This window comes from Danio aesculapii, chromosome 10, assembly GCF_903798145.1.
Source record: "Danio aesculapii chromosome 10, fDanAes4.1, whole genome shotgun sequence".
NCBI lineage: Eukaryota > Metazoa > Chordata > Actinopteri > Cypriniformes > Danionidae > Danio > Danio aesculapii.
This window is the reverse complement of record NC_079444.1, coordinates 3,649,468-3,677,268: the sequence shown is the minus strand read 5'-3', so window position 1 is coordinate 3,677,268 and position 27,801 is coordinate 3,649,468. Positions and strand designations below refer to the sequence as shown.

General features: G+C 41.8%; 1 protein-coding gene across 1 annotated transcript in view; it reads left to right on the top strand.

Annotated features, from left to right (window-relative positions):
• Window positions 1–25,064, top strand: part of zdhhc8a (zinc finger DHHC-type palmitoyltransferase 8a) — a 27,636-nt gene extending 2,572 nt beyond the window's left edge. Inside the window, exons 3-12 of the mRNA XM_056466613.1 lie at window positions 10,523–10,644; window positions 12,069–12,226; window positions 13,203–13,375; window positions 13,582–13,684; window positions 13,750–13,841; window positions 16,659–16,788; window positions 17,050–17,158; window positions 17,239–17,345; window positions 20,339–20,624; window positions 23,565–25,064. Coding sequence (XP_056322588.1) covers window positions 10,523–10,644; window positions 12,069–12,226; window positions 13,203–13,375; window positions 13,582–13,684; window positions 13,750–13,841; window positions 16,659–16,788; window positions 17,050–17,158; window positions 17,239–17,345; window positions 20,339–20,624; window positions 23,565–24,070 — 1,786 coding nt within the window. The 3' untranslated portion in view covers window positions 24,071–25,064. The remainder of the gene's footprint in view (window positions 1–10,522; window positions 10,645–12,068; window positions 12,227–13,202; window positions 13,376–13,581; window positions 13,685–13,749; window positions 13,842–16,658; window positions 16,789–17,049; window positions 17,159–17,238; window positions 17,346–20,338; window positions 20,625–23,564) is intronic.
• The last annotated feature ends 2,737 nt before the right edge of the window (window positions 25,065–27,801 follow it).

Here is a 27,801-nt window from a genome sequence, read left to right as displayed (position 1 = left end):
ATCTATTTGAATGCACTCCAAATAGACTTTTTAAATGCTTTTTAATTAATAATTTTAATTAATTTATTTATTTTGCAAAAATTTAATTATTTATACATGTTTTTGTTTAAAAATCACCTCACATCAAATTAAGTTTCAGGTTTTTTTCCTGTAATTTGATGACTGGAATATATTTTTTGCCTTTTTACAGACGTGTAGTTTATGCTTTTTCAGGACAAACCTTTTCATAATTCCTGAGAATGTGTTTTTGTCCAATAATGAACATATGAAGCCACTATTAAAGAGTGTGTTGTGGCACTCCAATAGTATTGACTGTTTAAAGGGGCAGTTCACCCAAAGATGAAAGTGTACTCACTATTTCCTCTGTGGAAGTGCTTCCAAACATTTATGAGTTTCTTCCTACTGTCGGAACAGTAAAGAAGATATTTTGAAGAATGCTGAAAACCGGTAACCATTAACTTACATAGAAAAAAAAACAACACTATGGAAGTCAATAGCCGCGTTTCCACTATCGCGCCTAAAGCGAGCGAGCCAGGGCGAGCCAAGGCCAGTCGCGTTTCCACTATCACTTCCGGGGCGTAATCGGGCCAAAGCGGGGCTTCCTTGGGGCCAGCGTCCGGCCTTTTTCGGCCCGCCGAATACCTTGGGCCAAGGAGGGCCAACTGGGGCTTCGGGGCGGGGTTACGTACAAAGGCGGAGTTTTCCTGTCAGGTAAAGAGGAGACACGATGCTTTCTTCCCTTACATTTGTTTTGCTATCGCGCTTGATCAACTCACTCGCCTTGCAGCCAAAATCTGTGTTCGAAGTAAATGCGGCCGAACTCGAATGTCCTTATCCAGGGATCGCTGTCTGGCCTTACACCAACAGACCACAAACAGTAAAAAAGCAATCGCTTCGGTGTTCTCCATCTTCCAGCTCTCGTAGTGATGCCAGGTTGTGTTTGTGGTTATAATTTGAGTTTTTTGTTCCCGCTGAAGTGGGCGGGTTGTGTGACGGGTTGTGTGACGTTTGATTCGGGGGACGTTCTGGGGGCGGTGTTTGCGTGACGCGCTGCGAGCAACTAGCCCGACAGTGGAAACGCGACATGATTTCGGCCTCATTTCTCAACCTCCCGGGCTATTGGCCCGGCCTGGCCCGATTAAAGCCCTGGCTCGCACTGGCCCGATAGTGGAAATGCGGCTAATGGTAACAGGTTTCTAGCATTTTTCAAAATGTCTTCTTTTGTGTTCAACAGAAGAAAGAAACTCAAACAGGTTTGAAACAAGTGAAGGGAGAGTAAATGATGAGCGAATGGTCATTTTTGTGTGAACTGCCCCTTTAAGAGCGAGAGTGTGTGTTCCAGCAGTGCGGGCGGTGTTTTTGAGTGGATTGTGTGCGATTTTAATCCAGCAGTGAAAGTAGGGCAGTGAGCCACTGTACAGCACTGCTCACACATACACACTTATTACAGCATTATTATTATTAACACACAATACACACTCATGCGCTGCGCTGCTTATTAACCATTCTGCATCTTTAACACAACACAAATAAAATGCAAAACAGGGAACATGAAAGGTAATTAATAAATAATAAATAGTAATGAAGGCGTATTTCAGAAGGGTGCTGTGGCTCCGGCCTGATGTGGTCTGACCTTTATTCGTCCCAGATTGTGTGTTTGTGTGTGTGTGTTTGTGTGTGTTGAGCTCCAGCAGATGGGAAGTTCAGGATTAGGATTTGCTCCTGGTGGCGTTTGTTCCTCCGTCTGGAGAGTCGGGTGTGGATGATGAAGCAGCAGCAGCACATCTGTCAGACATCCCAATTCACCGCTAAAACTAGACCATGACAATCGACAAATATTGGGCATCAGTCCTTCATTTGGAACTTAGGGTGACACGGTGGCTCAATAGTTAGCGCTGTGGCCTCACAGCAAGAAGGTCGCTGGTTCGAGTCCCGACTGGGTCAGTCATTGGAGGAGTCTCTCGGAGATTTAGATTGAAACTCTGTAGAGTGCGATTGTGAGTCGGGGTACGACAGAGATGAGGATCCAAGTGCACAGGCAAAAGTCAAACAGGGACAGACAGGAGCATGCAGGTAATCCAAACACGTGGTCACAACACAGGCGAATGGTCAGGACGAGGCAAAACAATGTAAACAGTTAAGCAAAGGTGCAAGGCAAGGCTTCGTAACACTTACCTACAGTTCACAAGACTCAACCAAGATGTGTGTGCTGTGTTTATAGTCTGGGTAATCAGTCCTCACAAGCTGGACCAGGTGTGTGAGTGCAGGGAATGATGGGATTTGTAGTTCATTTCAGTGGTAGAATTGTAGTCCGGGTGATGATGCATGTTTTCCAGCGATCTGCAAGGCCTAGATCGCTGATGATTGTGACAGCGATAATATGTTGTGCTATACTCAAATACAGAAGGTGGTGCGGTGGCGTAGTGGGTAGCGATGTCTCCTCGCAGCAAGAAGGTCACTGGTTCGAGTCCCGGCTGGGCCAGTTGGTGTTTCTGCGTGGAGTTTGCATGTTGGCGTGGGTTTCCTTCTGGTGCCCCTCATGTATGGGTGTTTCCCAGTACTGGACGGGCATCCACTGTGTAAAACAAATGCTGGAATAGTTGGCGGTTCATTCCACTGTAGCGACCCCTGATGAATAAAGTAAGCTGAATGAATGAATTATTTCTTATGCATGATATTGTTTGTGAAGAATTTGAGCGCAGATGGTCATAAATCAGCGTGCGTCCATAATCCGCTGATAAGAAATCAGGATCTTGATGAGAAAAGCCTTTGTCCTCACATTCAGATCATTTATTCCTGACCTATATATCCACTGGCGGACTCACTGTCCTCTCGCAGCATCAGTCTGCTTCCTCTGAGGATTATTACGTTTATTTTAGAGACACAAAATATGAAGTTTGATGTAATAATGGCGTGGAGCTGAATATCCACAGGTCTGACCTGAGACCAGCTGCATTCATACAGTAATTTGCATCTGCTGTGCCACTTGCTGTATTTTATAGCAGGTACGCACACGCTTACTGTTGTTACAGCCGTGTTTACACACATTCGGAATTATTTGATCAGGATTAGATTGATGAGAAATAACAGCACAGCATAACCCATTATAACATAACACATTCATTCATTCATTTTCTTTTTAGCGTAGTCCCTTTATTAATCCGGGGTCGCCACAGTGGAATGAACCGCCAGCTTTTCCAGCACGTTTTACGCAGTGGATGCCCTTCCAGCCGCATGTCTGGGAAACAACATAACATACAACGTTACAAAATAACATGAGATAACAGAGCAAAACATGACACAACATAACATAATTAATTCATTTTCCTTCGGCTTAGTCCGTTTATTCATCAGAGGTCGCCACAGCGGGATGAACCACCAGCTATTCCAGCATATGTTTTAGGCAAGGCAAGACTAACTTTATTTATAGAGCACAATTTTACACAACTGTAGTTGATCCAAAGCGCTTTACAATAAAATAAAATATTTAAGAATATAAAATAAAACTTGTTACAAAATATAAGAAAAGGAAATGTACAGTTGAAGTCAGAATTATCAGCCCCCCTGTTTATTTTTCTTTTTATGTTTAAAGGAGAGCAGATTTCTTCAACACATTTTTAATCATAATAGTTTTAATAACTCATTTCTAATAACTGATTTATTTTCTCTTTGCCATGATGACAGTAATTAATATATGACTAGATATTTTTAAGACACTTCTATAAAGCTTAAAGTGACATTTAAAGGCTTAACTAGGTTAATCAGGTTAACTAGGCAGGTTAGGGGAATTAGGCAAGTCATTGTATAACAGTGGTTTGTTCTGTAGACTATTGAAAACAAATATTGCTTAAAGGGGCTAATAATATTGACCTTAAAATGTGTTTAAAACAATTAAAAACTGCTTTTATTCTAGCTGCGGTGCAAAGTTCAATCTTGGTGAACTCTGACCTGCGAAATCGCATCACTTGACTGCGTGAGACCAACCGAGGATCAAAACAGGACCTCTCTGGACAGAAATTTAAAGCATGGAGCGATCGCTCGCTTTTATAATGTCTAATCATCTTGTTTAATCCCGCCCCTTTTCACAGCGCCGCACGACAGAATTTTGCACACACAAAGCCCGGTGTGACCGCTAGCTTTATTCCCGGCTGCTTTGCGCTCGTCCTGTCTTGATTATATGATTAAACACGTGACTACCGGACATGTTAATGCGCGCAGCTGTCAATCAATATTGGTGGGCGGGGGCACCGCACTCCTACGTAAAGTTGCGGTCGATCTGAAAACAGCTCCAATTGGTTCATCGTTTTTATGTTGTTAAATTAAGAAAAAAAAGCACTGGGTGTGTTTATATCACCCCAATATGACATTTTATACACTATACTTACAGACATTTCTGTCCAAACAGCTTGAATAGTAGATTTTTCACCATAGGTGCCCTTTAAACTCATCCAAGGATGGAGAAATCCTGATGTTCAAAGGGAGACTGTTCCAGAGCCTTGGGGGCGCAACAGAAAGCTCGATCACCTTTTGATTTGCAGCGAGACCGAGGGACAGACAAAAGTTACTTAATGGTCTACAAGCTATATATGGCCTAATGCAGTGTTTCCCAACCCTGTTCCTGGAGGCACACCAACAGCACATATTTTGGATGTCTCCATTATCTGACCCATTAACTTCAGGTGTTGGAGTCTCTTCTGATGTTATGATAAGATGATTCAGGTGTGTTTGATTAGGGAGAGGTTGAAAATGTGGACTGTTGGTGTGCCTTCAGGAACAGGGTTGGGAAACACTGGCCTAATGAGTTCACTGACATAGACCGGGGCAGAATTGTGCAATGCTTTATAAGCGACAAGAAGGATTTTAAAATCAAGTTTTATAGGAAGCCTGTGCAGTAAGGCGAGGACAGCGGAGAGAGGATCTCTTTTCTTAGTTCCTGTTATTAATCTGGCGGCTGCATTCTGAACCAACTGTAACCGAGAGAGTGTTGACCCCAGCAGTCTACCCCACAGCTTTTACACAGCGGATGCCCTTCCAGCTGCAACCCAGTACTGGGAATCACCCATACACACTCATTCACACTCATACACTACGGCCAATTTAGTTAATCAGTTCCTCTATAGTGTGTTTGGACTGTGAGGGGCACCCAGAGGAAACCCACGCCAACACAGGGAGAACATGCAAACTCCACACAGAAATGCCAGCTGGTCCAGCCAGGACTCAAACCTGCGACCTTCTTGCTGTGAGGCCACTGAGCCACCATGCCGCCCGTCATAGCATAGCATATCTAGTCTGAAGCAGTAGTAATTGAGTGTGAAATGTTCCCCGTCTACATCTCTTTGGGTAAATCTGGATTATTGAGTGTTAAATATGAGCGTCAGTCAATGAACTGCTTCCTGAGGCTCTGCTGTGTGGTGTGTGTGTGTGTGTGTGTGTGTGTGTGTGTTTGGGTGCATGTCTGTGTGTGTGTGTGTGCTGGTCTTTTTCCTTTAGAACACTGTGTGTGTTTGTCTGTGCATGTGTGTGTGTGTGTGCTGGTCTTTTTCTTGTGTATTCAACAATGTGTATTTCTGTGTTTGTGTGTGTGTGAGAGAGAGAGAGAGGGAGAGTGTGTACGTGTTTGTGTATGTGTTCGCTCTGCTGCTGTGGGTCTGTGTTGAGTGTGCTGGATGTTTCCTTGTAGATCCAGCAGTGTGTGTGTGTGTGTGTGTGTATGTGAGGTTGTGTGCATGTGCATTTGTCTGTGTGTGCATGCGTGTGTGTGTGTGTATGTGTGTGTGTGCTGGTCTTTTTCTTCAATGTGTATTCAACAATGTGTGTGTGTGTGTGTGTGTGTGTGTGTGTGTGTGTGCGCGTGTGTGTGTGTGTGTGTGTGTGTGTGAGAGAGAGTGTACGTGTTTGTGTATGTGTTCGCTCTGCTTCCTTGTAGATCCAGCAGTGTGTGTGTGTGTGTATGTGAGGTTGTGTGCATGTGCATTTGTCTGTGTGTGTGTGTGCGTTTGTGTGCGTGTGCGTGTGTTTGTGTGCGTGCGTGCGTGTGTGTGTGTGTGTGCTGGTCTTTTTCTTGTGTATCCAACAATGTGTATTTCTGTGTGTGTGTTTGTGTGTGCGTGTGTGTGTGTGTGTTTGTGTGCGTGTGTGTGTGCTGGTCTTTTTCCTTTAGAACACTGTGTGTGTTTGTCTGTCTGTGCATGTGTGTGTGTGTATGTGTGTGTGTGCTGGTTTTTTTCTTGTGTATTCAACAATGAGTATTTCCGTGTGTGTGTGTGTGAGAGAGAGAGAGTGTGTGTACGTGTTTTGTGTATGTGTTCGCTCTGCTGCAGTGGGTCTGTGTTGAGTGTGCTGGATGTTTCCTTGTAGATCCAGCAGTGTGTGTGTGTGTATGTGAGGTTGTGTGCATGTGCATTTGTCTGTTTGCGTGTGTGTGTGTTCGCTCAGCTGCTGTGGGTCAGTGTTGTGTGCACTGGTCTTTTTCCAGTGGATCCAACAGTGTGTATGTGTATGTGTGTGTGTGTGTGTGTGTGTGTGTGTGTGTGTGTGTGTGTGTGTGTGTGTATGTGTGTGCGCAGGGCAGACGCTCTATAATCTGGGATTAGTGACATGCTCCTCCTCCATCCTCCCTGTCACACACACACACACACACACACACACTGAATGATATCACACATCTGGATCTCGGGGTGAATTTTCTCTATATTTTTGATCACACACCCACACACACACACACACACACACACACGTTCATTGAACGGAAACTGAGTTTAATCCGGGCCCCAGCGTCTGTCATTACCTCTGCATTTAATCTCCACATATAATCACAATCTCAGACTGATCCGGGGTTCATCAGTGCCTCTGTGAAGTTGAGGGTCCCTGGGGGACACGTGTGTGTGTGTGTGTATATGTGTGTGTGTGTATATGTGTGTGTGTGTGTGTATGTGTGTGTGTATATGTGTGTGTGTGTGTATATGTGTATGTGTGTGCGTGTGCATGTGTGTTCGCTCTGCTCCTGTTGGTCCTGTGGATCCAGCAGTGTGTGTGTGTGTGAGACGGGCACTCAGATATGTTTCAGACAGGCGATGGTGCCGCCCACACTGTTATTTTACATTTAATTATTCAATTTCTGTACCTGAATTCTGTTTGGAAAACCATGAAGGCCTGTTCATTTGACTTTTTTTCCTTGCTCTATTATAATAATAATTTTTGCTTGCCAGATGTTTATTTGTTTTGAACATAATTCACCTAAAATAAATCTAATAATTCTCCCCGATCAAACTAAATTAGTAATTTCTTTCCAAACAGAGCTAATCAAGGCATCTGGGGAAATTGTATTCATATCGCAATATGAATATACACACTCACCGGCCACTTTATTAGGTACACCTGTCCAACTGCTCGTTAATGCAAATGTCTAATCAGCCAATCACATGGCAGCAGCGCACTGCATTTAGGCATGCAGACATGGTCAAGACGATCTGCTGCAGTTAAAACCGAGCATCAGAATGGGGAAGAAAGGGGATTTAAGTGACTTTGAACGTGGCATGGTTGTTGGTGCCAGACGGGCTGCTCTGAGTATTTCAGAAACTGCTGATCTACTGGGATTTTCACGCACAACCATCTCTAGGGTTTACAGAGAATGGTCCGACAAAGAGGAAATATCCAGTGAGCGGCAGTTGTGTGGGTGCAAATGCCTTGTTGATGCCAGAGGTCAGTGGAGAATGGCCAGACTGGTTCCAGCTGATAGAAAGGCAACAGTAACTCAAATAAGCTTGTGCCAGCAAAACAGCCTACAAATCTGACTCAGTTACACCAATTCTGTTAGGAGGAGTGGGACAAAATTCCTGCAAACTATTGTGAGAAGCTTAGTGAGAAGGATACTCAAAACATTTGACCAAAGTTATAGAGTTTAAAAGCAAAGCTAAAAAACGGCAAGGACATGTGTGTAAACTTTTGACTGTCTAGAAATTAATAAAAAATTCTCAAAACAGATTCTGTCATTATTCTGGCATTTAGCAAATGTAAATCATTTAGGAAATCCTAACGGACCCAAAATAGTAAACGTTTAGTCTGATTTACCATCAGACATTTAAAAAAAACAATAGTTATGTTCCTTTATTTAGAGTGTGCAGTATGGGACGATAACCGTGTTCAAAGTATACCGCGGTTTGGAAAAATCAAGGTTTTAAAACCGTTAAAATTTTCCTAAAGTATGTGTCACGGATTGGCCAGGCTCTTCCACCAGTATCACGCAACGAGCATCTTCACCTGAGTTCTAATCACGCACAGCTGCACCCAATCACTCTGGCACACTATATAAGCACACACCTCACTTCACTCAGTGTCCGGTCTCGTTCCTATGAAGCGGACTCTGAGTGAAACACCGCCTGGTTATCACTCCCCTACGATCTCAGCATTTGTACTTACCATTACGCTGTTTCCTTCCAGTCTGTCCAGTGTTCCCGGTGTCCTGTCAGCGTTGTGTGTATCGTCAGTCTGTCTTCCCCGCAAGCCCTCTGGTGTGTGCATTCGGTCATCCTCAGTGTCTGTCATCCCACCTGCCACAAAGGATCATCAGTTCCACTGAACTCCACTCACTTCTCATAATTGATCCTTTTATGCTCAACTGTTGGAATAAACATCGTTTATACTTACTCCCCTTGTTTGTCCGTCTGCTTCCGTAACAGTAGGAGTACGAATTATTATTGACTTTTTTTTGTTGTTGTTTTTTTAGGACAACAAGATCTCCAAAGATGCCATTTTAAATTGTAAAGAAATCTGTTTTTAAAACTAATGAAGACAGCAGAAGTCAATAATTCCAGTTATTCAGCCTGTTTACTACTCCAAAATAATTTAAATGTTTCCCAGATTAAAATATATTGTGTACAAAGAGGGAAAAAAGCTTTTGTTTTTCACCCACACATGTGAAAGGAATATATTTCAGAGCAGTAATCTCAATACCGTGATATTTATATCCAATGTTATCATACCTTCAGAATCTTATACCGGTCCATGCCTAGTGTACCGTATGTAAACTTCTGGTGTTAACTGTATTTAGAATAAATGAAGCTCTTAGCAATGCATATTACTAATCAGAAAGGAGCCTTTGATATTATTTATTGAAAATACATTCTGTTTATATTAATGCCTTTATAGAACATGAGCTTTACTTAAAGGGGACCTATTCTGCCCCTTTTTACATACTGTAAATGCTTCTTTGCTGTGTCTAGAGCAGGCATGGGCAAACTCCCCTGCTGAAAAAACCAGCCTGACCAGACTGACAGGCTAAAACCAGCCTGAAAAGCTAAAAAGTAGCCAAAACCCCTCTAAAAACCAGCCTGACCCGCTAAAACCAGCTAAGACCAACCTGACCAACTAAGACCAGCTAAAAAGTGGCCAAAACCTCTCTAAAACCAGCTATGACCAGCTAACACCAGCTGAGACCAACCTGACCAACTAAGACCAGCTAAAAAGTGGCCAAAACCCCTCTAAAAACAGCCTGACCAGCTAAGACCAGCTTGACCAGCTAAGAGAAGCTTGACCAGCTAAAACCAGCTAAGACCAACCTGACCAACTAAGACCAGCTAAAAAGTGGCCAAAACCAGCTAAAACCAGCTAAGACCAACCTGACCAACTAAGACCAGCTAAAAAGTGGCCAAAACCTCTCTAAAACCAGCTATGACCAGCTAACACCAGCTGAGACCAACCTGACCAACTAAGACCAGCTAAAAAGTGGCCAAAACCCCTCTAAAAACAGCTTGACCAGCTAAAACCAGCTAAGACAAGCTTGACCAGCTAAAACCAGCTAAGACCAACCTGACCAACTAAGACCAGCTAAAAAATGTCCAAAACCCCTCTAAAACCAGCCTGACCAGCTAAGACCAGCTAAAACCAGCTAAGACCTGCTTGACCAGCTAAAACCAGCTAAGACCAACCTGACCAGCTAAGACCAGCTAAAAAGTGGCCAAAACCCCTCTAAAACCAGCCTGACAAACCAGCTATGACCAGCCTGGGAAACCAGCTAAACCAGCTTGGGTGACCAGCTAAAACCAGCCTGACCAGCTTAGGCTGGTTTAAGCTGTTTTTTTCAGTAGGGTCGATCCTCGAGGGCCGGTGTCCCTGCAGAGTTTTGCTCCAACACTAATCAAACACACCTGAACACCCTAATTAGTGTCTTCAAGATCACTAGAAAGCTACAAGCAGGTGTGTTTGATTAGGGTTGGTGCAAAACTATGCAGGGACACCGGCCCTCCAGGATCGAGTTTGCCCATCCCTGGTCTAGAGTGTGTGTGTGTGTTTGAGTTTGAGCTGTCAATAGCACACAGATAATGTTCTCCAGCTCTCTAAAACTGACCCTTTCAGGCTGTGACCCTCATTGTGACGTTTTGGGGACTTGAACTTGTTTTCTTAAACTTGCTGGTTGAATAACAGCACCTTCAAGTCATAATTTGCCAGTGGTATGAATGATTTTGGGCTTGACATATATAAAATAGGATGTGTGTGTTACTGAAGTGTGTGTTGTGTGTCTCAGGTGTCCATGGCTGGCTGTGAGTGTGTCTCCTGCTATTCCACCATGTGTCGGAGTCCTGTTCCTCTTCGTGATGGCAAACTTTACCATGGCCACGTTCATGGATGCCGGCGTGTTCCCGAGGGGTCAGTCACTACACACACAAATGCTTGCGTCATACCAATGTTTTTCTATAAAGGTCTTTGTATTATATCCATATCTGAATAATTTGTACACAAACCTTGCACACGGTCCAATGCTTATTAATTAACCTGCTAGTAAATGCATAAATAAATGCATATTCAGTGTGCTGAAGCAGAGCATATGTTACAGCTAGCTGTGTGTTATAGTCTAATAATAAGGTGACCGCTGCTGAATCTACAGTTCAGATGTTGTGTTAGTCAGGTGTGTGTCCTCCTCACACGTCTCCTGTGTGTAGCACTAGTGTCCCCCACATCTCCTCCTCCTCGTTCTGTTGTGATTTCTGACTGATATAACTCTAATCATTCAGCGGAGTGATATGGAGCTGTAATGTGCTAAAACCTGCTGGAACTACTTTAGCTGTGCGTTTATCTGACTATAACCTGAGATTGACCATCAGCCAATCAGAATCAAGCATTGAAGCAGTTTAATGAATTAATTTAGGTAATGGGCTGGCATGGTGGCTCAGTGGTTAGCACTGTCACCTCACAGCAAGAAGGTCACCGGTTCGAGTCCCGGCTGGGTCAGTTAGCATTTCTGTGTGGAGTTTGCATGTTCTCCGCGTGTTGGCGTGGGTTTCCTCCGGGTGCTCCGGTTTCCCCCACAGTCCAAACATATGCGCTATAGAGGAATTGATTAACTAAATTGACCGTAGTGTGTGTGTGTGTGTGTGTGTGTGTGTGAGAGAGAGAGAATGAGTGTGCATGGGTGTTTCCCAGAACTGGGTTGCAGCTGGAAGGGCATCCGCTTTGTAAAACATATGCTAGAATAGTTGGCGATTCATTCCACTGTGGCACGCAGTTTTAGGGATCATCTGCAAATTACATCGACAAAACCAAAACGCACAGAAACTCACAGAAGAAAGAACTATTTCCAGAAGATTCCAGTAAATGGTTACAGGCCAGACGGATTTACTACAGATAGCAAGGCTACTACACCTCTAACTATACGGTACGACAAAGCAGAGATAGACAATATCTCTTGTCATAAGTATACAGTACACATCAGCTAAAGCACCGAAATGTTATAATGTTCGTTTCTTTTTTATTTTAAAGTCTGAAGAACATCCCCAGAAGCCAGACTGGCTTACAACAAGTGAGATTTATTCATATTTTTATTCAGATAAATATACAGTACAATTTAGCCTTCCCAATTCACCTGTACCGCATGTGTTTGGACTGTGGGGGAAACCAGAGCACCCGGAGGAAACTCCAGCAAACGCAGGGAGAACATGCAAACTCCACACAGAAACACCAACTGACCCAGCCGAGTCTCGAACCAGCGACCTTCTTGCTGTGAGGTGACAGCAGTACCTACCGCGCCACTGCGTTGCCCTGCCTTAGTAATTAGCGGATGTTTTTGTGTGCAGCTAATGAAGACGAGGATAAGGACGATGACTTCCGCGCGCCGCTCTACAAGACTGCTGAAGTGCGCGGTGTACAGGTGCGCATGAAGTGGTGCGGCTCATGTCACTTCTACAGACCACCCAGGTGTTCACACTGCAGCGTGTGTGACCACTGTGTGGAGGTGAGGGTGTGTGTGTGTGTGTGTGAGTTAGTGAGTGAGTGAATCTGTGTGTGTGTTAATGTGTGTGTAATGTGTGTGTGTGTGAATATGACTGTGAGTGTATATGTGTTTGTTAGAGAGCTTGTGTGAGTGTGTATTTAGTTATGTGTGTGTAAATGTCTGTGTGTGTGTACGTGTTTGTGCATGTATGTTTGTGTGTGTGTGAGTGTATTATTGAATCTGTGTGTGTGTGTGTGTGTGTGTGTGTGTGTGTGTGTGTGTGTGTGTGTGTGTGTGTGCGTGTGTGTGCGTGTGTGTGTGCGTGTGTGTGTGTGCGTGTGTGTGTGTGTGTGTGTGTATGTTTTGATTATGTGTGTGTATGCCTGCGAGTGATATGGTGTGTGTGTGTGAGTCTGCGTTTGTGTGTGTGTGTATATGTGTGTGTATTTGACTGTGTGTGTGCGTGTGTGTGTGTTTGTGTGTGTGTGTGTGTGTGTGTGTGTGTGTATGTTTGATTATGTGTGTGTATGCCTGCGAGTGATATGGTGTGTGTGTGTGAGTCTGCGTTTGTGTGTGTTTGTGTATATGTGTGTGTATTTGACTGTGAGTGAGTGAATGTGTGTGTGTGTGTGTGTGTGTGTGTGTGTGTGTGTGTGTGTGTGTGTATTAAAGAGCTTGTGTGAGTGTGTATTAAATTATGTATGTGTGTGTGTGTGTGTGTGTGTGTGTGTGTGTGTGTGTGTGTGTTTGAAAGTGTGTTTGATTATGTGTGAGTGTATTATTGAGTCAGTGTGTGTGTGTATGTTTGATTATGTGTGTGTAAGACTGCGAGTGATATAGTGTGTGTGTGTGTGTGTGTGTGTGTGTGTGAGAGAGCCTGGGTGTGTGTATGTTTGATTATGTGCGTATTTTATGAATGGGTGATTGTGTGTGTGTGTGTGTATTTGCTTGTCTGTGTATTCATGTATCAGTGTGTATAAACACAGTCTGTCTCCAGGACTTTGATCATCACTGCCCATGGGTGAATAACTGCATCGGCAGACGGAACTACCGCTTCTTCTTCCTCTTCCTGCTGACTCTGAGTCTCCACATGGTGGGTGTGTTTTCTGGAGGTCTGCTGTTTGTTCTGGATCACCTGGAAAACCTGTGGGAGCTGCACACGGCCGTCTCGTATCCTTCAGCATCATCAATACAGCCTGTCTCTCATTGGTCAGTCAGTCAGAGAGCCCCGCCCAGACTCATGTGATTGGTCAAGTCAGTCAGAATGCCCCGCCCCACACTCCTGCCGTGACTGATACTCATACACACACTTACACACACACACAAACGTCTGCCTGTGAGTGTTTGGTGTCTTGACCGTGCACGTGTGCGTTCAGACTGGCGGTCATGAGTGTTTCTGGGCTGTTCTTCATCCCTGTGCTGGGCTTGTCCTGTTTTCATCTGGTGCTGGTGGCCAGAGGACGCACCACAAATGAACAGGTGAGCTGCTGTTAATCCTGCATCACATTCAGACAAAACTGCATCTCACTGAAGTGCTTCAGCAGGTCACCGGGAAGTTCCAGGGTGGAGTGAATCCATTCACCCGCGGCTGCTGTCAGAACCTCCAGTTCCTGCTCTTCAGCCCCGTCACACCAAGGTCAGTGTGCTTCATCACAGAACATTAAACACTATACACATCCCTATACTGTCACGTCTGCATCTCTATGTTACAACTATATCTCTATACTGTCACGTCTAAATCCCTATACGGTCACATCTACAACCTCTATATATCCCCATAATGTCACATTTACATTCCTATACTGTCACATCCTGTCATCTCTACACCACCTATATATTCCCATACTGTCACATCTGCATTCCCTATATATTCGCATACAGTCACATCTATATCCCTATACTGTTATGTCTACATGCCTTATATATCCCCATAGTGTCACATCTACACCCCTATATATCCCTATACTGTCATTTCTACATCCTCTATATATCCCCTTACTTTCACATCTACATCCATATACTGTCATGTCTTCATCTCCTTTATATCCCCAATCTGTCACGTCTGGATCCCCTATATATTCCTAAACTATCAAATCTACATCCCTAATATATCCATATACAGTCACATCTACGACCTCTATATATCCCCATGTCACATCTACATTTCTATACTGTCACATCCTGTCATCTCTATACTACCTATATATTCCCATACTGCCACATTTGCATCCCCTATATATTTACATACAGTCACATCTACATTCCTATACTGTTATGTCTGCATCAATTATATATCCCCATAGTGTTACATCTGCACCCCTATATATTCCTATACTGTCATTTCTACATCCTCTATATATCCCCATACTGTCGCATCTACATCCCTATACTGTCATGTCTACATCCTCAATATATCCCCAATCTGTCACGTCTACATCCCCTATTTATGCCTGTACTATTAAATGTATATCCCCTATATAACAATATACTGTCGCATCTACATCTCCTATACATCCATATACTGTCATGTCCACATCCCCTATATATCCCCAAACTATTATGTCTATGTCTCCTATACTGTCATGCCTATACTGTGTCACATCTACATCCCTATACTGTTATGTCTACATCCCTATACTGTCATATTTACATCCCTTTACTCTCATGTCTACATCTCTATATATCCCTATACTATCACTATCTACCCCCCCATATGTCCATATACTGTCACGTCTATATGCCCTATATATCCAAATACTGTCACATGTACACCCCCTATATATCCCTATACTGTCATGTCTACATTCCCTATATATCCCTGTACTATCATATCTACATCCCCTAAATATCCATAGAATGTCACGTCTACATCCCCTATATATCCATATACTATTACATCTGCATGCCCTTTCTATTCCCTTTATATCCATATACTGTCACATCTGCATCCTATATATCTCCATACTATGCATCATGTAAACATCCCATATGTCTACATCCCTATTACTATCACATCTACCTTCCCTATATGTCCATATACTGTCAGATGTACATCCCTTATATATCTCTATACTATCATGTCTACATTCCAAACATATAGCCATACTGTTACATCAACATACCTATACTGTCACCTCTATAGTACATCTCTGTACTTTCACAGCTACATCATAACCATATACTGTCATATATATGCCCTATATATCCATATACTGTCACGTCTATATGCCATATATATTCATATACTGTAACGCCTATATGACCTATATATATCCAAATGCTGTCACGTCTATATGACCTATACATCCATATACTGTCAAGCCTATATGACCTATATATATCCAAATGCTGTCATGTCTATATGACCTAAATATATCCACATACTGTCACATCTATATGCCCTATATATCCATATACTGTCAGGTCTATATGACCTATAAATCCATATACTGTCATGCCTATATGACCTATATATATCCATATACTGTCACGCCTATTTGACCTATATATATATCCATATACTGTCACGTCTGTATGCCCTATATATCCATGTACCGTCACTACTATATGACCTATATATCCATATACTATCACGTCTATATGACTTATATATATCCATATACTGTCACGCCTATATGACCTATATATATCCCTATATTGTCACACCTATATGGCCTAAATATATCCATATACTATCACGTCTATATGACCTAAATATATCCATATACTATCACGTCTATATGACCTATATATATCCATATGCTGTCACGTCTATATACACTATATATCCATATACCGTCACGTCTATATGACCTATATATCCATATACTATCACGTCTATAAGTCCTATATATATATATATATATATATCCATATACTGTCACGTCTATATTACCTATATATATCCATATTTCGTCAGGTCTATATGACCTACATATCCATATACTACCACGTCTATATGCCCTATATAACCATATACTATCACGTCTATATGCCCTATATATGCATGTACTGTCACATCTATCTATCTATCTATCTATCTATCTATCTATCTATCTATCTATCTATCTATCTATCTATCTATCTATCTATCTATCTATCTATCTATCTATCTATCTATCTATCTATCTATCTATCTATCTATCTATCTATCTATCTATCTATCTATCTATCTATCTATCTATCTATCTATCTATCTATCTATCTATCTATCTATCTATCTATCTATCTTATACTGCCAATAAGAAATAAGACTTTCTGTAGATGAAAAATATAATAAAAAAGTCTGATAAAAATCTCCTTGCTCTATTAATTATTCGGAAAATATTTTAAAACGAATACAAAAGATAGAAGCAGCAGCTCACAGGTTTGGTTTGGGATGTCAGGAGTGTGATTGTGAATGAATGAATGAATAAATAAATCATTTAACATTGGTTTTGCTCTTCAATATCAGGTACACTGGGAAAGTCAGCGACAGGCTGGCGGTTTGCATTCAGCCTCCTTTCCATCAGCCAGAACCACACGATCTGACCCCAGTGAAGAGTAACGATAGCAGCGTCCAGAGCCAAACCCTGACGCTCAAGGTATTGCAGACTCACAGAAAAATCAGTGTGTGTTTACACTGCATCTGTCTATGTGTTGAGACGTCAATATTAGCAGCAGACGTTATTAAAACAGAAAAAAATTGAGTCCATGCTTCACTTTGTTTTCTATATATATGTATATATATCAGCTATTTTCAGCTCATTTTAAATAAGAAGTTTGAACAAGCAGCAAAAATCATCTTTTATTAAGTGTGTCTGTGTAATATTTCTCAGTGTTTTTTGTACATGTGTTTGTGTCAGTGTCTAGATGAAGATGATGATCCAGACAGCAAGCGTCTGAGTACTCCTCCTCCACTACCTCCTAAACCAGATCCAGTCCTGCTCAGGAATCATCTGGCTGTGCTGGAAGGTGAATGGCAAGCGATTTGGTGGGAAATCATGTTTCTGCAGGTCTGCCTTCATGATCTCTCATTGTGTTTTATTTTACAGAGAGTCTGCTTCAGTCCAGAGCGCTGCTGCCCTCAGGACACACCATGAGTCCGCTTCAGTCCTCAGAGTCGCCCACTAAAGAGCTTTATCAGCTGACCAGAGATCAGGTGAGAAACAACACAATCTGGTTTTGTGATGTTACATTTACCATGTTGGAAGTCATTTTCAAGAGTTCACACTTAGCTGATGATTGATTATAAAGCGTGTTTGGCAAGCTGTCCCGGGAGAGAGCCCTGAGCTCAGAAGATCCTCGGGCCCTGGGCTCCCTCACGCTTGAAGGGTGGAGGGGAGTTTGAGCTCAGGTAGATTTCAAGAACTCCCCTGCGTGTAAACGTGTTAAGAATGCTGATATATAGCTGGCTAAGAGTTTGTTATATGATGCCACTTTGGAATAGTCAATTTACTTATGATATATGTCTTTGGATGGGGGGAGGGGAAACCGGGGTACCTTGGGAAAACCCACGCGAGCCTGGGGAGAACATGCAAACTCTGCACAGAAACGCCGAGTGGCCCAGGAAGGGCTCGAACCAGTGGCGCTCTTGCTGTGAGGCAACAGTGCTAACCACTGGGAGAGACAATACTGGCTGAAAATCGATGCTTTATAAGACATAAAATTCAGAATAAAACACAAGGATATGCAAATATCAAAGAGAATAAAACAGACCAATATGCAAATCTCTAATAGAACAAAATATATGATATGCAAATCTCTAATCGAATAAAACAGACTAATATGCAAATCTCCAATAGAATAAAACAATGTAAATCTCTAGGGCTGCACGGTGGCGCAGTGGATAGCATGTTCGCTTCGCAGCAAGAAGGTCGCTGTTTCTAGCCTTGGCTGGTTCTGTTGCCGTTTCTGTGTGGAGTTTGCAGGTTCTCCCCGTGTTGGCATGGGTTTCCTCCGGGTGCTGGGTAGACTAAATTGTTCGTAGTGAATGTGTGTGAATGAGTGTGTATGGATTCCCAGTGATGGGTTTCAGCTGGAAGGGCATTCGCTGCGTATGCTGGATAAGTTGGTGGTTCATTCCACTGTGGCGACCCCAAATTAATAAAGGGACTAAGCTAAAATGAAAATAAATGAATGAATGATGTAAATCTCTATTAGAACAAAGTATAATGATATGTCAATCTGTAATAGAACAAAAGAATAAAACAGACCAATATGCAAATCTATAATAGAATAAAACAGACTGATATGCAAATCTCCAAATAAATAAAAGACCAATTTGTAAATATCTTACACAAGAAAACAGACCGATATGTATATCTCTAATAGAATAAAACAGACCGATATGTAAATCTCTAATAGAATAAAACAGACCGATATGTAAATCTCTAATAGAATAAAACAGACCGATATGTATATCTCTAATAGAATAAAACAGACCGATATGTAAATCTCTAATAGAATGAAACAGACATACGTAAATCTCTAATAGAATAAAACAGACCGATATGTAAATCTCTAATAGAATAAAACAGACCGATATGTAAATCTCTAAAAGAATAAAACAGACCGATACGTAAATCTCTAATAGAACAAAACAGACCGATATGTAATTCTCTAACAGAACAAATCATACCGATATGTAAATCTCTAATAAAATAAAACAAACCGATATGTAAATCTCTAATAGAATAAAACAGACCGATATGTAAATCTCTAATGGAATAAAACAGACCGATATGTAAATCTCTAATGGAATAAAACAGACCGATATGTAAATCTCTAATAGAATAAAACAGACCGATACGTAAATCTCTAATAGAATAAAACAGGCCGATATGTAAATCTCTAATAGAATAAAACAGACCGATACGTAAATCTCTAATAGAATAAAACAGACCGATATGTAAATCTCTAATAGAATAAAACAGACCGATATGTAAATCTCTAATAGAATAAAACAGACCGATATGTAAATCTCTAATAGAATAAAACAGACCGATACGTAAATCTCTAATAGAATAAAACAGGCCGATATGTAAATCTCTAATAGAATAAAACAGACCGATACGTAAATCTCTAATAGAATAAAACAGACCGATATGTAAATCTCTAATAGAATAAAACAGGCCGATATGTAAATCTCTAATAGAATAAAACAGACCGATACGTAAATCTCTAATAGAATAAAACAGACCGATATGTAAATCTCTAATGGAATAAAACAGACCGATATGTAAATCTCTAAAAGAATAAAACAGACCGATACGTAAATCTCTAATAGAACAAAACAGACCGATATGTAATTCTCTAACAGAACAAATCATACCGATATGTAAATCTCTAATAAAATAAAACAAACCGATATGTAAATCTCTAATAGAATAAAACAGACCGATATGTAAATCTCTAATGGAATAAAACAGACCGATATGTAAATCTCTAATGGAATAAAACAGACCGATATGTAAATCTCTAATAGAATAAAACAGACCGATACGTAAATCTCTAATAGAATAAAACAGACCGATATGTAAATCTCTAATAGAATAAAACAGACCGATATGTAAATCTCTAATAGAATAAAACAGACCGATATGTAAATCTCTAATAGAATAAAACAGACCGATACGTAAATCTCTAATAGAATAAAACAGACCGATACGTAAATCTCTAATAGAATAAAACAGACCAATACGTAAATCTCTAATAGAATAAAACAGACCGATATGTAAATCTCTAATAGAACAAAACAGACCGATATGTAAATCTATAATAGAATAAAACAGACCGATACGTAAATCTCTAATAGAATAAAACAGACCGATATGTAAATCTCTAATAGAATAAAACAGACCGATACGTAATTCTCTAACAGAACAAATCATACCGATATGTAAATCTCTAATAAAATAAAACAGACAAAACGTGTGTTCATGCACAACTCATTTGTGCGCATAAGAATTTATGTATATTTTCAGATGAACTTTTTACACATCTTGATATTCCAAATAAGCATTTTTCATGCGCTATTGCAACATTCCCACAAAAAGAGGTAAATGGAAACGCAGCTAATGATTCCTCTATACCCTGTTTTTGTAATGTTCACTAATGTGAAAACCCTTAAGTTTGTCTGTTCTCTGTGTGTAGATGGGGATCAGGATATCTCCTCTGCTCTCTCAGGAACATGCGTCTGAGCCCAGTCTGCTCCACTCAGACAACCACATGTCTCTCCAGCCCATAAACTCTCTGACGCTGAACTCCCGCTCACTGAGCCTGAAACACTCAGCCCGCCGGGGCTCACAGCGGGCAGAAACTCAGGCTCCACAAACCGTCCCTACACCCAGCGCCCTGAGCAGCCGCTCCGGGAGTCTCTCCTACGACAGTCTACTGCGTCCAGCGGGACACCAGATGCAATTCAGACCCACAGATACAAGTAGGTATCACTGCAGCTCGATAATAAAACAACAGGTTACTGTGAGGTTGGGTTTAGGGTTGGTGTAGGTGTAGGTGTAGTAGACGTTAATAAAACACAACAGATTACCGTGAGGTTGGGTTTGGGGTCGGTGTAGGTGTAGTAGACGTTAACGAAACACAACAGGTTACCGTGACGTTGGGTTTAGGGTCGGTGTAGGTGTAGTTGACGTTAATAAAACACAACAGGTTACCGTGAGGTTGGGTTTGGGGTCGGTGTAGGTGTAGTAGACGTTAACGAAACACAACAGGTTACCGTGACGTTGGGTTTAGGGTCGGTGTAGGTGTAGTAGACGTTAATAAAACACAACAAGTTACTGTGAGGTTGGGTTTAGGGTTGGTGTAGGTGTAGTTGACGTTAATAAAACACAACAGGTTACCGTGAGGTTGGGTTTGGGGTCGGTGTAGGTGTAGTAGACGTTAACGAAACACAACAGGTTACCGTGACGTTGGGTTTAGGGTCGGTGTAGGTGTAGTAAACGTTAATGAAACACAACAGGTTACCGTGAGGTTGAGTTTGGAGTAGGTGTAGTAGACGTTAATAAAACACAACAAGTTACTGTGAGGTTGGGTTTAGGGTTGGTGTAGGTGTAGTTGACGTTAATAAAACACAACAGGTTACCGTGAGGTTGGGTTTGGGGTCGGTGTAGGTGTAGTAGACGTTAACGAAACACAACAGGTTACCGTGAGGTTGGGTTTAGGGTCGGTGTAGGTGTAGTAGACGTTAACGAAACACAACAGGTTACCGTGAGGTTGGGTTTAGGGTTGGTGTAGGTGTAGTAGACGTTAATAAAACACAACAGGTTACCGTGAGGTTGGGTTTAGGGTTGGTGTAGGTGTAGTAGACGTTAATGAAACACAACAGGTTACCGTGAGGTTGGGTTTGGGGTCGGTGTAGGTGTAGTAGACGTTAATAAAACACAACAGGTTACCGTGAGGTTGGGTTTAGGGTTGGTGTAGGTGTAGTAGACGTTAATGAAACACAACAGGTTACCGTTAGGTTTGGGGTCGGTGTAGGTGTAGTAGACGTTAATAAAACACATCACGTTACCGTGAGGTTGGGTTTGGGGTCGGTGTAGGTGTAGTAGACGTTAACGAAACACAACAGGTTACCGTGAGGTTGAGTTTGGGGTCGGTGTAGGTGTAGTAGACGTTAATAAAACACATCACGTTACCGTGAGGTTGGGTTTAGGGTTGGTGTAGGTGTAGTAGACATTAATGAAACACAACAGGTTACCGTGAGGTTGGGTTCGGGGTCGGTGTAGGTGTAGTAGACGTTAATAAAACACAACAGGTTACCGTGAGGTTGAGGTTGGGGTCGGTGTAGGTGTAGTAGACGTTAATAAAACACAACAGGTTACCGTGAGGTTGAGTTTGGGGTCGGTGTAGGTGTAGTAGACGTTAATAAAACACAACAGGTTACCGTGAGGTTAGGTTTGGGGTCGGTGTAGTAGACGTTAATGAAACACAACAGGTTACCGTGAGGTCGGGTTTGGGGTCGGTGTAGGTGTAGTAGACGTTAATAAAACACAACAGGTTACCGTGAGGTTGGGTTTGGGGTCGGTGTATGTGTAGTAGACGTTAATAAAACACAACAGGTTACCGTGAGGTTGGGTTTAGGGTTGGTGTAGGTGTAGTAGACGTTAATGAAACACAACAGGTTACCGTGAGGTTAGGTTTGGGGTCGGTGTAGGTGTAGTAGACGTTAATAAAACACATCACGTTACCGTGAGGTTGGGTTTAGGGTCAGTGTAGGTGTAGTAGACGTTAACGAAACACATCAGGTTACCGTGAGGTTGGGTTTAGGGTCGGTGTAGGTGTAGTAGACGTTAACGAAACACATCAGGTTACCGTGAGGTTGGGTTTAGGGTCGGTGTAGGTGTAGTAGACGTTAATGAAACACAACAGGTTACCGTGAGGTTGGGTTTAGGGTTGGTGTAGGTGTAGTAGACGTTAACGAAACACATCAGGTTACCGTGATGTTGGGTTTAGGGTCGGTGTAGGTGTAGTAGACGTTAATAACACATCACGTTACCGTGAGGTTGGGTTTGGGGTTGGTGTAGGTGTAGTAGACGTTAATAAAACACATCAGGTTACCGTGAGGTTGGGTTTGGGGTCGGTGTAGGTGTAGTAGACGTTAATAAAACACATCAGGTTACCGTGAGGTTGGGTTTGGGGTTGGTGTAGGTGTAGTAGACGTTAATAAAACACATCAGGTTACCGTGAGGTTGGGTTTGGGGTTGGTGTAGGTGTAGTAGACGTTAATAAAACACATCAGGTTACCGTGAGGTTGGGTTTAGGGTCGGTGTAGGTGTAGTAGACGTTAATAACACATCACGTTACCGTGAGGTTGGGTTTGGGGTTGGTGTAGGTGTAGTAGACGTTAATAAAACACATCAGGTTACCGTGAGGTTGGGTTTGGGGTCGGTGTAGGTGTAGTAGACGTTAATGAAACACAGGTTACCGTTAGGTTCGGTTTAGGGTCGGTGTAGGTGTAGTAGACGTTAATGAAACACATCAGGTTACCGTGAGGTTGGGTTTGGGGTCGGTGTAGGTGTAGTAGACGTTAATAAAACACATCAGGTTACCGTGAGGTTCGATTTAGGGTCGGTGTAGGTGTAGTAAACGTTAATGAAACACAACAGGTTACCGTGAGGTTGGGTTTGGGGTCGGTGTAGGTGTAGTAGACGTTAATCAAACACAACAGGTTACCGTGAGGTTGGGTTTGGGGTCGGTGTAGGTGTAGTAGACGTAATTAAAACATAACAGGTTAGACTGTACAAGACTGTACACTGTGTCATGTACAAGACATTAAATAAATGAAAACTCCAGGAGGTTCGTACAGCTGACTTGGAGCTCAAGTCTCACTCACTGACCTCTCTCTATCCCCTTCTCTCCACAGATCTGTCCTGCGGGCCAGTGCGCACCTGCAGCCCAGTGTTCCTCACAGGACAGTCCCCGCAGCACCGCGAGCCGTCCCCTGTCTGCTACGACAGCCTGCCAAAACCCGTCATGAGCTCAATACAGGAGCGCCGCGAGCCCGAAGACAAGCACAGCAGCACTCCGGATGCCAGCGGGATCTACGACGTGCCCAGCAGACGCAGCCTCCCGCAGGATTTCCGTGGGTCTCGAGGCGCAACTCCTCCGGCATACGGATCCCGGGAGTTCCTGCTGAGCAGCGCGGCGTACGGGTACAGCAGCCGCTCACATCTGTCCTCATCGTCATCTTCATCTCTGACCCGCGCTACTCCTCGCACCGCTAACTCTCCGCTGCACTTTAACCGCTCGCTGTCGCCATCTTTTTATCAGTCTCTGGAGCGGCAGGTGTTCCCGCCAGGATCCTCATACGGGCCACAGAAAACACTGGCCCTCATTAGAGGAGAACAGCAAACACAACAACAGCCCTGAAAACATGGACATCAGGGACACACACAGATGGAAGAGTTGTGCTTCTAAGTCCATTACTTATTCTTAATAATAATAATAATAATAATAATAATAATAATAATCAGGGGTGGATTTTGTTTCATGGCACTGAGCCAAACAGTCCTAATATGCACGCTTTGACTTTATTTATTTATTTAGCTGTCTTTTACTTATACCATTCAATCCTTTTCTACAATCCAATTGATTTTCTACATGTGTATCTCAATCAGTGTTTCTGCAGGTTTAATTTAGGTTACATTTAAAACTTTTTAAGACATTTTAAGATAATTATGAATGAAATTTTAGACCCATAAAGTGCTAAAAGCTTAGGAATTTTTCAAATGGCCAAGATGGAAAAGCTTTTTATTTGCTATATCAAATAAATATAATTTAATAATACAAAAATACATCAATAATAACAAATATTAATATTTTAGATTTTATTTCTTAGCTAAATAGTTCAAATATTGTGTAGAAACAAGCAAGCTCTACTTGTATCCATACACTTTCTTTAAAACAATTACAAAATGAACAAATGTTTTAAATGTTTATAAAACTATAATAAACTAAATCTATGCACAATAATCTGTCCTGGGTCGGTATCCTCAGCAGTAAACAGATGGAGAACTTTTAAACAAATGTTACTGTAAGGAAAATAAATAACCATAAAGATAAATAGAGTTAAAATTACCCTTTTAAATAAAAAGTGAAAAGTTTTATTGAGATTATAAAACTTTTATAAAAATATTTCAGTAAATTTAAGACTTTTAAAATTTTGGATTTTGAGATTTAAGACATTTTAAGACTTTTTAAGACCTTGCAGAAGGGAAGTTTCATAAACAAGTTTCGAGAGGAACACGTGATATGATCAACTTCAGCTGATCCTCATCACTAATCATTAGCTAGCCTATCGGAGCACTCCAAAACTACTATATATATTCTAGCTAAACTTCATTCCCTATCTCTGTTTTCGGAACCATGCCCCCCCCCCCCCCCCCCCCCTCCCAACCCCCCCCCTATCCTTCCCTTATCCCTCCTCCTCTTTGATCGGGCAACACGGTGGCTCACTGATTAGCACTGTTGCCTCGCAGCAAGAGGGCCACAGGTTCAAGGCCCATTTGAACCAGTTGACACTCGCTGCGCGGAGTTTACATGTTCTCCCCGTGTTTGCGTGGGTTTTCTCCGGGTCCTCCGGTTTCCTCACACAGTTCAAAAACATGCATATAAGTGAATCAGAATACAGTCACAAGCACCCAGCGTATACATGCCTAACCAACCAGCCAGAAGCGGGGGGGACATTCGAGAAACACCTGATCTCGTGTCCCTCCTCATGCTCATTAACCAGGCGGGAACCTTGGGCTCATCTATCTCCGAGCTCAGGGTTCTCTCCCGGGACAGCATGCCAAACCTGCTATTATAGTTGAGCATTATCTAAGTGTGAACTCTTGAAACCCTGTTAATGCAGTCAGCAACTAAACATAACTGCGCTCTCAGTTTACTATGACAACATTTTAAAGAGCCCATATTATACATGAAATAGGGTCATATTTAGGTTGTAAGGGTCTCCAACAACAGTCTAATATGCATGCAAGGTCAAAAAACACTTTGATGGTCTTATAATCTGCATTTATTTTTACCTAATTATCCCAGCGACTCCCATATGAATCGTTCAGCGATTCATTTGTTCCCGAACCCCTCCTAAGCGCGAAGCTAATCTGCGCTGATTGGACCGATGACAGCCTGCTGCGATTGGTCGACGACACTAACAGGCTTCAGCGCGAGACAGAGTCAAATGCCCAGCAGATAATCAACAATATAAAAGTAGTCACAGTGCACACACGCTTCATAGTGGATTTTGGCTGCCAGTGGGTGAATGTAAATACAGACGATGGACTAGAAAATACTGACGACTAACTATTTTATTGAGCAAAAAGTCCAAGAACTGGCGAGGAGATCTCCTAGCCCGTCACAGTCAACCTGCTCTTTTCACACACACACACACTTGCTCCGGTGCCATGCACACACATTACACTCTTCCCCAGAGAAGACAACACACACGCCTAGAGCTCCAGTTCAGCTTGCTGGGTGCAATTTAGACACCTCACCTCGAACCTGAGCTGAACTATTTTGAAACTTGACTGTTGCATGTGTGTAGGAACAGCTGATGATGCGTAAACAAAGCGGCACGCGTCACATTTTCAACGTGGCTTTACACGCGATATGAGAATATAGCGAGTTAACCTGATACAGCACACGCGGTTACAAGTAACAAAACACAACTAAATACATCATTTGCAAACTAGAGTAAACGAGGCAACAATTTTAATCGCACGTACTTACACTTGTGAAATGGGGGAAGAAACTGATTCATGATGCACTGATCCATGTTCTGACAGTCTTTACTGATCCTTCCTTTAACAAACTGATGAAGTCTTCTTTGTAAGCATGTAGTTTCCAGAAGCACTCGATCTGCTCAAGGCTGGGCTATATTGCTGAGCTTTCATCTTTAATTAGACTGTCAATATCCATCTGCACAGTGTGACTTCATTCGACCGGTGTCTGTGTGTGTCTCTGTGTGTGTGTGTGTGTGTGTGAGACTTTTTTTCTGTTAGTGGGCGGGGCCGCAGGTTTCAAATCTACTTGTGTTTCGTAGCCGCGTCTTCACGAAACACCTAATGACTCGTTATCAAGACGACTCGTTTGAAGCACTATGAGTCGACTCTTTTATAGATGAATCAACAGTTTTAAACACTGTACACTTACAGATTTAAGCCTTAGCTGGACATTTCACTTCACTTAGAGCTGTGTGACACACTATATGGAAGAGCATTTTCAAAAACCCATAATATGGGCTCTTTAAATGCTGAGAAACACAAATGTGAAAAGGGTCATAATGATCAATTTTATTAACAATGCACCTTAGACTCACCTTAAACATTCTTCTTTTTATGTATTTAAGAATGTGTATTAACAAGAATATATATTATTTAACTATTATAAATTTACTATAATAAACTGACAAATATTATATTCTACAAGCAAAAAACAACAACAAAAAGTACTTTTTTTACCATGACAGAAGCTGATATACAGTTAAAAACTAAATTATAATTATTTACCAAATATTTCCCAAGTGATGTTCATGTCTTGTTTTTTTTAGTTTGGCTGATATCAAAAAAATCGGCTGACGTCAATATTAAATACTATGTATATTAAATATATCAAATATTATTGTGCAACCACTGTTGTCCATAACCTAATTAATCTAGTGAAGCCTTTAAATGTCACTTTAAGCTGAATACTAGTGTCTTGAAGAATATCTAGTCTAATATTATGTGCTGTCATCATGGCAAAGAGAATATCAGAATCAGTTTTATTGCCAAGTGTGCTTCACACACACAAGGACTTTGTTTTGGCTACAGACGCTTCAAGTGTACATAAAGTGACAAGTGACAACACAAAAAAAATATTATAAACATTAAACAGATGCGGTTAGTGAAGAAACCTGGATGTTGAGTTGTATGTACAGATTGTTATAAATATACAGGTTATAAGGTGCTGTGTACAAGTGCGAATGTAGAAAGTATTGCATTGTATATTGATATAAGGTGCTGTGTACAAGTGCGTATGAGAAAGTATTGCACATATTTATTGCACAGTAGGGGGATATTTAACTGTTCATAAGGTAGACAGCCTGAGGAAAGAAACTTTTT